Below are 12,591 nucleotides of genomic sequence, written 5' to 3'. Positions count from 1 at the left end.
CAACAAATACCATCATCATCATCATCATCATCATTATTATTATTATTATTATTATTATTATTATTATTATTATTATTATTATTATTATTAATGATTTATACCCCTTTGTACTCCATTCCTTCCTCCCACTAGCAACTTATTTTTCTGTCAGTCTTCCCAGTGAGATTCTATACTATGAGCCCATTGTGGGTAGGGATTGTCTCTATTTGTTGCTGGATTGTACTTTCTTAGTGCTTAGTACAGTGCTCTGCACACAGTAAGCGCTCAATAAATACGATTGAAGGAATGAATGAATAAGCACCTCAGTGAATCCTAATCATCTCCTCAATCAATCCTTCAATCAATCAATATTCAGTGTTTGCTTTGTACCGAGCACTGTTTTAGGCATTTGGGAGAGTACACTAGGGGAGGCAACCTGGCCTAGTGGTAGAGCCCGGTCCTGGGAGCCAGAAGGACCTGGGTTCAAATCCCGGCTCCGCCACTTGTCTGCTGTGTGATCTGGGAAAATCACTTCACTTCTCTGGGCCTCAGTTCCGTCATCTGGAAAATGGGGTTAAGACTGTGAGACCCGTGTGGGACAGGGAGCGCTTACTATGTGCAGAGCACTGTACTAAGCGCTTGGGAAGTACAAATTGGCAACATATAGAAACAGTCCCTACCCAACAGTGGGCTCACAGTCTAAAAACAGAGAACAAAACCGAACATACTAACAAAATAAAATAAATAGAATAGATATGTACAAGTAAAATAAATAAATGAATAAATAGAGTAATAAATATGTACAAACATATATACATATATACAGGTGCTGTGGGGAAGGGAAGGAGGTAAGATGGGGGGGATGGAGAGGGGGGCGAGGGGGAGAGGAAGGAAGGTCAGTCAGTTGTGGACAGGAAACGGATCAGTTTATCGTCATATTGTCCTCTCCCCAGAGCTTAGTACAGTGCTCTGCACACAGTAAGCGCTCAGTAAATACGATTAAATGAATGAATAAGATGGAGGTTTTTTAAGGAAAAATAATCAAGTCAACTCTAGCCACTTTTTTTTGTTGTTTTCCGAGCCAGAGAGACCTCTTCAACTGAAGTGTGGTTTTCTCATCTCTTGCCCTTCCTGGCGATATAAAGTAGGAATGGAGTCAACCCAAGCAGCATCTATTAAATTCCAGCTCCAACGGGGACTCTGTGTGCGACAAAAATCTCTCAACGCAGCTCGAACTAGCAAAGGTGAAATAAACGGTTCGAAATCAGGGCTGTTCATGCAGTAGTAGAGGGAGAAGGAGTCTTGGGGGTAATAGGAGTACTAAAGAGGGTTAGGCGCTTAGCAAATAAATGCCCATTAAAAAAAAAAACCCCTAAAAACTAGTCAGCGGGCTTGTTGGGGTCAGGAGAATTCTCTCCGGGTGTGCAATCGTCCTGGGAAACAAGTCTGTGGTTCGGTTAATCGTATTTATTGAGCACTAATGCTACTGATGCCTATCTACTAGTTTTGTTTTGTTGTCTGTCTCCCCTCTTCTAATAATAATAATAATAAAAATGATGGCATTTATTCATTCATTTAATCGTATTTATTGAGCGCTTACTGTGTGCAGAGCACTGTACTAAAGCGCTTGGGAAGTACAAGTTGTATTATCATCATCAACCGTATTTATTGAGCACTTACTGTGTGCAGAGCACTGTACTAAGCGCTTGGGAAGTACAAATTGGCAACATCTGGAGACAGTCCCTACCGAACAGTGGGCTCACAGTCTGAAAGGGGAAGACAGAGAACAAAACCAAACATACTAACAAAATAAAATCAATAGAATAGATATGTACAAGTAAAATAAATAAATAAATAAATAGAGTAATAAATATGTACAAACATATATACATATCACCATCAATCGTATTTATTGAGCGCTTACTATGTGCAGATCACTGTACTAAGCGCTTGGGAAGTACAAATTGGCAACATCTAGAGACAGTCCCTACCCAACAGTGGGCTCACAGTCTGAAAGGGGAAGACACAGAACAAATCCAAACATACTAACAAAATAAAATAAATAGAATAGATATGTACAAGTAAAATAAATAAATAAATAAATAGAGTAATAAATATGTACAAACATATATACATATATACAGGTATTAAGCGCTCACTCTGTGCAAAGCACTGTTCTAAGCACTGGGGAGGTTATAAGGTGACCAGGTTGCCCCACAGCGGGGTTCACAGTCTTAATCCCCACTTTACAGATGAGGTAACTGAGGCACAGAGAAGTGAAGTGAGCCCACTGTTGGGTAGGGACCGTCTCTATATGTTGCCAGCTTGTACTTCCCAAGCTCTTAGTACAGTGCTCTGCACACAGTAAACGCTCAATAAATACGATTGATTGATTGATTGATTGATTGAAGTGGCTTGCCTAAAGGCACAGAGCCGACAATTGGCAGAGCCGGAATTTGAACCCATGACCTCTGACTCCAAAGCCCGGGCTCTTTCCACTGAGCCACGCTGCTTCTCTGTTGACTTTTTTTCTTCTGGACTGGGCCTTTCTCCCTCCCCCCGGCTCCTGTTTTCTGGGGTGAGGAGAGAGAGAGCAGTAATAATAATAAGTAACAATGGTTGTTAAGCGCTTACTATGTGCGAAGCCCTGTTCTAAGCGCTGGGGAGGATACACCCCCAAATCCCGACATCAATCGCTCCGGAACGCCCTTCCCCGCCCCGGAACTTGGCTCAAAGTTTCTCGTTGGAATTAATCTAAAGCAAACATTTAGCTGTTATATCAGCTGTTGTATATATGCATATATGTTTGTACATATTTATTACTCTATTTATTTTACTTGTACATATCTATTCTATTTCTTTTATTTTGTTAGTATGTTTGGTTTTGTTCTCTGTCTCCCCCTTTTAGACTGTGAGCCCACTGTTGGGTAGGGACTGTCTCTATATGTTGCCAACTTGGACTTCCCGAGCGCTTAGTACAGTGCTCTGCACACAGTAAAGGCTCAATAAATACGATTGATTGATTGATTGATATCACAAGATTTCATCCGAGTCCTTGGGTAGGAGATTTTTCATTTATTTTCTGTATTATCTTCTCCCACTCCCTTCCCCGTCGCCCTGACTTGCTCCCTTTCTTCATCCCCCCTCCCAGCCCCACATCACTTATGTCCATATACGTCATTTATTTATTTTCTATTAATGTGTCTCCCCCTTTGGACTTGTAAGCTTGCTATGGTCGGGAAACGTGTCTAATATCAGCTCTTAGAACAGTGCTTTGCACATAGTAAGCGCTTAATAAATGCCATTATTACTACTACTACTAATAATACCATTAATAATCGTGGTATTTGTTCATTCAATCATTCATTCAATCGAATTTATTGAGCGCTTACGGTGTGCAGAGCACTGTACTAAGCGCTTGGGAAGTCCAAGTTGGCAACATCTAGAGACGGTCCCTACCCAACAGTGGGCTCACAGTCTAGAATCAATCAATCAATCGTATTTATTGAGCGCTTACTGTGTGCAGAGCACTGTACTAAGCGCTTGGGAAGTCCAAGTTGGCACCATACAGAGATGGTCCCTACCCAACAATGGGCTCACAGTCTAGAAGGGGGAGACAGAGAACAAAACAAAACATATTAACAAAATAAAAATAAGTAGAATAATTCATAATCATAGAGAAGCAGCTTGGCTCAGTGGAAAGAGCCTGGGCTTTGGAGTCAGAGGTCATGGGTTCAAATCCTGGCACCAAGACTTAGCTGTGTGACTTTGGGCAAGTCACTTAACTTCTTGGGGCCTCAGTTACCTCATCTGTAAAATGGGGACTGTGAGCCCCCGTGGGACAACCTGATCACCTTGTAACCCCCCCAGCGCTTAGAACAGTGCTATGCACATAGTAAGCTCTTAATAAATGCCATTATTATTATTTATTATTATTATTATTATTATTATTATTATTATTATCTCCAGACTTGCGGAAAAGCTTGAGAGGTCATCTGGTCCAGCCCCCTGCCTTCGTGCAGAGCCACACCTAAGCCCTCCTGGACCAATCGCTGGGGGGAAATTCATTCGTTCATTCATTCAATCGTATTTATTGAGCGCCAACTGTGTGCAGAGCACTGTACTAAGCACTTGGAAAGTCCAATTCAGCCACAGAGAGAGACAATCACTACCCAACGACAGGGTCACAGTCTAGAAGAGGGAGACATTCATTCATTCATTCAGTCAGTCAGTCAGTCGTATTTATTAGCGCTTACTGTGCGCAGAGCACTGTACTAAGTGCTTGGGAAGTACAAGTTGGCAACATATAGAGACGGTCCCTACTCAATCAATCAATCAATCAATCGTATTTATTGAGCACTTACTTTGTGCAGAGCACTGTACTAAGCGCTTGGGAAGTACAAGTTGGCAACATATAGAGACGGTCCCTACCCAACAGTGGGTTCACAGTCTAGAAGGGGGAGACAGACAACAAAACAAGTAGACAGGCGTCAATAGCATCAAAATAATAATGACGGTATTTGTGAAGCGCTTACTCTGTGCCAAGCACTGTTCTAAGCGCTGGGGGAGATACGAGGTCATCAGGTTGTCCCACGGGGGGCTCACGGTCTTCACCCCCATTTTGCAGATGAGGGAACTGAGGCCCGGAGAAGTGAAGTGACTTGCCCAAAGTCACACAGGGGGAGATCGAGAAGCAGCGTGGCTCAACGGAAAGAGCCCGGGCTTGGGAGTCGGAGGTCATGGGTTCAAATCCCGGCTCCACCATTTGTCAGCTGTGTGTGTGTGTGTGTGTGTGTGTTGGGGGGGGAGTGTTGTGCAGTGGACGTGCGTGTTTGTGGGTGTGTGTGAGCAGGCCAGGAGTCGGGTGCGCTTCCTGTCAGCCTGCGTTTCTCACCTTGTCTCCTGGCTGCGGGTGGACGATGGACACCGGGTGTGTGGGTGTGATGTGTGTATGTTGATGGTATTTATTAAGCACTTACTATGTGCAAAGCACTGTTCTAAGCGCCGGGGGTATACAAAGTGATGAGGTTGTCCCACGGGGGGCTCACAGTCTTCATCCCCATTTTCCAGATGAGGGAACTGAGGCCCAGAGAAGTGAAGTGACTTGCCCAGAGTCACCCGGCTGACAAGTGGCGGAGCCGGAATTTGAACCCATGACCTCTGACTCCGAAGCCCGGGCTCTTTCCCACTGAGCCACGCCGCTTCTCTTATATGTGCGGTGTGCGGTGTGTATGCGGGAGCAGGCGCGGACGTTTCTCACCTTGTCTCCGGGCTGCGGGCGCATGACGGACACGCGGTCGTACCCCTTCCTGAGCAGGATCCAAAGGGCGTCCAGTTTTCCCTGCAAGATCAGAGGACACTGTAAGAGACACCCCGTCCCAGAGACCTCACCTCGCCCCCCGCTCCCGGACCCTCGACGACAACTTCATCGACGGGCCGCCCCGGCTTCCTGATGCGGAAATTTCGGGCAGGCTTGCTCGTGTTGCTGGACCTGCCGGGAGGAAATGCCACCCTCCTCCCTTCAAAGCCCTTGTGAGCCTGCTGTTGGGTAGGGACCGTCTCTAGATGTTGCCAACTTGGACTTCCCAAGCGCTTAGTACAGTGCTCTGCACACGGTAAGCGCTCCAAATTATTCTATTTATTTTATTTTGTTAGTGTGTTTTGTTTTGTTGTCTGTCTCCCCCTTCTAGACTGTGAGCCCGCTGTTGGGTAGGGACCGTCTCTAGATGTTGCCAACTTGGACTTCCCAAGCGCTTAGTCCAGTGCTCTGCACACAGTAAGCGCTCAATAAATACGATTAAATGAATGAATGAATGTATACATGTGTATATATGTTTGTACGCATTTATTGCTCTATTTATTTACTTATTTTATTTGTTCATACTTATTCTATTTATTTTATTTTGTTAATAAGTTTGGTTTTGTTGTCTGTCTCCCCCTTCTAGACTGTTAGCCCGCTGTTGGGTAGGGACCGTCTCTATATGTTGCCAACTTGGACTTCCCAAGCGCTTAGTACAGTGCTCTGCACACGGTAAGCACTCAATAAGTACGATTCAATGAATGAATGTATATATATATGTATATATGTTTGTACGTATTTATTACTCTGTTTATTTACTTATTTTATTTGTACATATTTATTCTATTTATTTTATTTTGTTAATATGTTCTGTTTTGTTGTGTGTCTCCCCCTTCTAGACTGTGAGCCTGCTGTTGGGTAGGGACCGTCCCTATATGTTGCCAACTTGGACTTCCCAAGCACTTAGTACAGTGCTCTGCACACAGTAAGCGCTCAATAAGTACGATTCAATGAATGAATGTATATATATATATGTATATATGTTTGTACGTATTTATTGCTCTATTTATTTACTTATTTTATTTGTACATGCTTATTCTATGTATTTTATTTTGTTAATATGTTTTGTTTTGTTGTCTGTCTCCCCCTTCTAGACTGTGAGCCCGCTGTTGGGTAGGGACCATCTCTATATGTTGCCAATGTGTATTTACCAAGCGCTTAGTACAGTGCTCTGCACACAGTAAGCGCTCATTTAATACGATTTATTTGTGCAGAGCCACACCTAAGCCCTCCTGGACCAATCGTGGGGGGAAATTCATTTGTTCATTCATTCAATAGGATTTATTGAACACTTACTGTGTGCAGAGCATCCTTCCTCTCCCCCTCCTCCCCATCCCCACCCACCTTACCTCCTTCCCCTCCCCACAGCACCTGTTTATATGTATATATGTTTGTACAGATTTATTACTCTATTTATTTACTTATTTTATTTGTACACATTTATTCCATTTTATTTTGTTAATATGTTTTGTTTTTGTTGTCTCTCTCCCCCTTCTAGACTGTGAGCCCGCTGTTGGGTAGGGACCGTCTCTATATGTTGCCAACTTGTATTTCCCAAGCGCTTAGTACAGTGCTCTGCACACAGTAAGCGCTCAATAAATACGATTGAATGAATGAATTGAATGAATGAATTGAATGAATGAACGACTCCTCCCCAACCATCCTTCCTCTCCCCCTCCTCCCCATCCCCCCGCCTTACCTCCTTTTCCTCCCCACAGCACCTGTTTATATGTATAGACGTATTTATTACTCTATTTATTTTATTTGTACATACTTATTTTATTTATTTTATTTTATTAATATGTTTTGTTTTGTTGTCTCTCTCCCCCTTCTAGACTGTGAGCCCTTTGTTGGGTAGGGACCGTCCTATAGGTTGCTGACTTGGACTTCCCAAGCGCTTAGTCCAGTGCTCTGCACACAGTAAGCGCTCAATAAATGCGATTGAATGAATGAATGAATGAATGAATAGTAGTTGTAGCAGCAGTATTAAGAGTAGCAGTAGTAGTAGTAAAATCTGCCCTTTCTTCTCCATCCAAACTGCTGCCATGTTAATCCAATCCCTCATCGTCCCCTTCCTGGATGATGGCATCAGCCTCCTCGCTGAACTCCCAGCCTCCTATCTCTCCCCACTCCGGTCCAAACTTCACTATGCTGCCCGCATCATTTTTCTACAGAAACGTTCAGGACATGTCATCCCCCTCCTCAAAAATCTCCAGGGGTTGTCCATCCACCTCTGCATCAAACAAAAACTCGTGACCGTCGACTTTAAAGCCGTCCATCCCCTTGCCCCCTTCTCCCTCACCTCCCTTCTGTCTTTCTCCATCCCAGCCCGCAACCTCCGCTCCTCTGCCACCGCTCACCTCCTCCCTGGGCCTCCAGCTCGCCCGTCCTGCCGCCAACCCCTGGCCCACATCCTTCCTCTAGCCTGGAATGCCCTCCCTCCTCAAATCCCCCACACAATAACTCTCTCCCTGCTTCAAAGCCTTATTGAAGGCCCATCTCCTCCCAGAAGCCTTCCCTGACTAAGCCCCCCTCTTTCCTCATCTCCCACTCCCTTCTGAGTCGCCCTGTCTTGCTCCCTTTTCTCTTCCCCCCTCCCAGCCCCACACCACTTAGGTCCATCTCTGTAACTTTATTTATGTGTATTGACATTTGTCTTTTAGACTGTCTTTTAGACCGTGAGCCCACTGTTGGGTAGGGACTGTCTCTATATGTTGCCAACTTGTGCTTCCCAAGCGCTTGGTACAGTGCTCTGCACACAGTAAGCGCTCAATAAATACGATTGATTGATTGATTGATTGTCTCCCCCCGTCTAGACTGTCAGCTCGTTGTGGGCAGGGAATGTGACTGTTTAGTGTTGTATTATTTTCTCCCACTCCCTTCCCCGTCGCCTTGACTTGCTCCCTTTCTTCATCCCCCCTCCCAGCCCCAAGCCACTGATGTCCATATACGTCATTTATTTATTTTCTATTAATGTGTCTCCCCCTTTGGACTTGTAAGCTTGCTATGGTAGGGGAACATGTCTAATATCAGCTCTTAGAACAGTGCTTGGCACATAGTAAGCGCTTAATAAATGCCATTACTACTACTACTAATAATAATACCACTAATAATCGTGGTATTTGTTCATTCAATCATTCATTCAATCGTATTTATTGAGCGCTTACTGTGTGCAGAGCACTGTACTAAGCGCTTGGGAAGTCCAAGTTGGCAACATCTAGAGACGGTCCCTACCCAACAGTGGGCTCACAGTCTAGAAGACTGTTAAGCCCTTATAGTGTGCCGAGCACTGTTCTAAGCACTGGGGTAGATACAAGGTAATCAGGTTGTCCCACGTGGGACTCACAGTCTTAATCCCCATTTTCCAGATGAGGTAACTGAGGCTCAGAGGAGTGAAGTGACTTGCCACAAATCACACAGCTGATAAGTGGCAGAGCCGGGATTAGAACCCACGACCTCTGACTCCCAAGCCCGGGCTCTTTCCACTGAGCCACGCTGCTTCGCCAGGTCTACCAACCCTTTTACACTGTACTCTCCCAAGCACTTAGTTTAGGCCTCTGCACACCGCAAGTGCTCGAAAAATCCAACCGATCGATTGACCGATTGATTGGAATTGAAGCAGATGGGAAGTAGAAATCCAGATAGGCCATCCCACTTCTCCCTGTCTGAATTTTCGTGGGATGCGAAAGGCAATTCTGTATTTAATTTGCATCATGGATCCGTCCCTGTCCCGCTTACGGCTCACAGTCTTAATCCTCAATTTCCAGATGAGGGAACCGAGGCCCAGGGAAGTGAAGTGATTTGCCCAAGGTCACCCAGTAGGCCTGTGGCCGAGCCGGGATTGGAATCCAGGTCCTTCCGACTCCCGGGCTCGGCTTCTTTCCTGGAGGCCACAAAGCTTCTCGGAATGGGCTCAGAGAGTGAGTGTGTGGGTGTTTGTTTGGGGGGAGAGGTGGTGTGTGCGTGCTTTCGTGTGTGTGTGTGTGTGTTTGTGTGTTTGTGTGGTGCATGAATGTGAGTCACAAGGTCCACACCGTGTCAACATTAAGACAGAAAGTCTTGGCTCCCTGTAGCCTCTCTCCCTGCCCCCAGCCAGTCAGATTTATTGAGGGTGTGTCCACGATGAGTTTGTAGTCTGGAGAGGGAGACGGATGTTATTAAAAATAAATGAAATATTAAAAATAAATAAATAGTTACCGCCCCATATCCCTCCTACCATTCCTTTCCAAACTCCTTGAACGAGTTGTCTAAACGCGCTGCCTCAAATTCCTCAACAACAACACTCTCCTCAACCGCCTCCAGTCTGGCTTCCGTCCCCTACATTCCACGGAAACTGCCCTCTCAAAGGTCATCAATGACCTCCTGCTTGCCAAATCCAACGGCTCATACTCTGTCCTAATCCTCCTCGACCTCTCAGCTGCCTTTGACACTGTGGCCCACCCCCTTCTCCTCAACACGTTATCTGACCTTGGCTTCCAAGACTCCGTCCTCTCCTGGTTCTCCTCTTATCTCTCCGGTCGTTCATTCTCAGTCTCTTTTGCAGGCTCCTCCTCCCCCTCCCATCCCCTTACTGTGGGGGTTCCCCAACGTTCAGTGCTTGGACCCCTTCTGTTCTCGATCTACACGCACTCCCTTGGTGACCTCTTTCGCTCCCACGGCTTCAACTATCACCTCTACGCTGATGACACCCAGATCTACATCTCCGCCCCTGCTCTCTCCCCCTCTCTCCAGGCTCGCATCTCCTCCTGCCTTCGGGACATGTCCATCTGGATGTCTGCCCGCCACCTAAAACTCAACATGTCCAAGACGGAACTCCTTGTCTTCCCTCCCAAACCTTGCCCTCTCCCTGACATTCCCATCTCTGTTGAGGGCACTACCATCCTTCCCGTCTCACAAGCCCGCAACCTTGGTGTTATCCTCGACTCCGCCCTCTCATTCACCCCTCACATCCAAGCCGTCACCAAAACCTGCAGGTCTCAGCTCCGCAACGTTGCCAAGATCCGCCCTTTCCTCTCCATCCAAACTGCTACCCTGCTCGTTCAAGCTGTCATCCTATTCTGTCTGGACTACTGCATCAGCCTTCTCTCTGATCTCCCATCCTCGTGTCTCTCCCCACTTCAATCCATACTTCATGCTGCTGCCCGGATAGTCTTTGTCCAGAAACGCTCTGGGCATGTTACTCCCCTCCTCAAAACACTCCAGTGGCTACCAATCAATCTGCACATCAGGCAGAAACTCCTCACCCTGGGCTTCAAGGGTGTCCATCCATCACCTCGCCCTCTCCAACCTCACCTCCCTTCTCTCCTTCTCCAGCCCAGCCCGCACCCTCCGCTCCTCTGCCACTGCTAATCTCCTCACCTTTAGGCCTCGTTCTCGCCTGTCCCGCCATCGACCCCTGGCCCACATCATCCCCCGGGCCTGGAATGGCCGCCCTCTGCCCACCTGCCAAGCTAGCTCTCTTCCTCCCTTCAAGGCCCTACTGAGAGCTCACCTCTTCCAGGAGGCCTTCCCACACTCAGCCCCTTCCTTCCTCTCCCCCTCGTCCCCCTCTCCATCCCCCCATCTTTACCTCTTTCCCTTCCCCACAGCACCTGTATATATGTATATATGTTTGTACATGTTTATTACTCTATTTATTTATTTATTTTACTTTCACATATCTATTCTATTCATTTTATTTTGTTAGTGTGTTTGGTTTTGTTCTCTGTCTCCCCCTTTTAGACTGTGAGCCCACTGTTGGGTAGGGACTGTCTCTATATGTTGCCAACTTGGACTTCCCAAGGGCTTAGTACAGTGCTCTGCACACAGTAAGCGCTCAATAAATGCGATTGATGATGATGATGATGATGATGAAGAAATTATGCAGATTATTATTATGAAGATGATTAAATTATGAAGATGATGAAGAATGATTAAGCGCTTAGTACAGTGCTCTGCACATAGTAAGCGCTCAATAAATACGATTGACGATGATGAAGAAATGAAAGATCTGGACATAGTGATGTGGGGCTGGGAGTGGCGATGAATAAAGGGTGCGAGTCAGCGTGAAGCAGAAGGAGTGGGAGATGAGGAAAAGTGGGGCTTAGTCAGGGAAGGCCTCCGGGAGGAGATGGGCCTTCAGTAAGGCTTTGAAGAGGGGGAGAGTCATTGTGTGTGGGATTTGAGGAGGGAGACAGTTCCAGGCCAGAGGCAGGACGTGGGCCGGGGGTCATCATCATCATCAATCATATTTATTGAGCGCTTACTGTATGCAGAGCACTGTACTAAGCGCTTGGGAAGTACAAGTTGGCAACATATAGAGACAGTCCCTACCCAACAGTGGGCTCACGGTGGGTCGATGGCGGGACGGGCGAGAACGAGGCCCGGTGAGGAGGTGAGCAGCCGCAGAGGAGCGGAGGGTGCGGGATGGGATGGAGAAGGACAGAAGGGATGGGAGGGAAGAGGGGGCCAGGGGATGGATGGATAGACAGCCTGGAAGCCGAGAGGGAGGAATTTTTGCTTGATTTGTAGTTTGACAGGCAGCCACTGGAGATTTTTGAGGAGGGGAGTGACATGCCCACAGCGTTTCTGCACAAAGATAATCCAGGCAGCAGAGTGAAGTACGGACTGAAGCGGGGAGAGACAGGAAGCTTCCTCCCCCTTCTACATCGTCTTCCCACTTGGAACTGTGACCTCTGGACATGTGATATTCGTCCCACGCCCATCATCATCATCATCATCATAATGGCATTTATTAAGCACTTACTATGTGTTTTGTTCTCTGTCTCCCCCTTTTAGACTGTGAGCCCACTGTTGGGTAGGGACTGTCTCTGTATGTTGCCAACTTGGACTTCCCAAGCGCTTAATACAGTGCTCTGCACACAGTAAGCGCTCAATAAATACGACTGATTGATTGATTGATTGCAAAGCATGCTACCTCACCTCCCTATGCTTAATAAGCTTACTAAGTGCATGTGCTAAGCGCTGGGGAGGTTACAAGGCGATTGGGTTGTACCACGGGGGGCTCACAGTCTTCAACCCCATTTTGCAGATGAGGGAACTGAGGCCCAGAGAAGTGAAGTTACTTGCCCAAAGTCACCCAGCTGACAAGTGGCGGGGCCGGGATTAGAACCCATGTCCTCTGACTCCCAAGGCCGTGCTCTTTCCGCTGAGCCAAGCTGCTTTTAAATTATATCTTATAAATGACCTATTTATTCATATTAATGTCTGTCTCCCCCTCTAGACTGTAAGCCTGTTATGGACAGGGAACATGT

The 12,591-nt window shown here is 46.5% G+C and overlaps 1 protein-coding gene across 1 annotated transcript in view; it reads right to left on the bottom strand.

The window, feature by feature from the left end:
• The window catches only part of ANTXR1 (ANTXR cell adhesion molecule 1), a 259,626-nt gene that overhangs the window by 24,586 nt on the left and 222,449 nt on the right, over positions 1 to 12,591 (bottom strand). Inside the window, exon 17 of the mRNA XM_038746895.1 lies at positions 5,240 to 5,320. Within this exon, the coding sequence (XP_038602823.1) occupies positions 5,240 to 5,320 (81 nt within the window). The remainder of the gene's footprint in view (positions 1 to 5,239; positions 5,321 to 12,591) is intronic.

This window comes from Tachyglossus aculeatus, chromosome 5, assembly GCF_015852505.1.
Source record: "Tachyglossus aculeatus isolate mTacAcu1 chromosome 5, mTacAcu1.pri, whole genome shotgun sequence".
NCBI classification, from domain to species: domain Eukaryota; kingdom Metazoa; phylum Chordata; class Mammalia; order Monotremata; family Tachyglossidae; genus Tachyglossus; species Tachyglossus aculeatus.
Note: the sequence above shows the minus strand (reverse complement) of the source record. Positions and strands in the feature narration are given on the sequence as shown.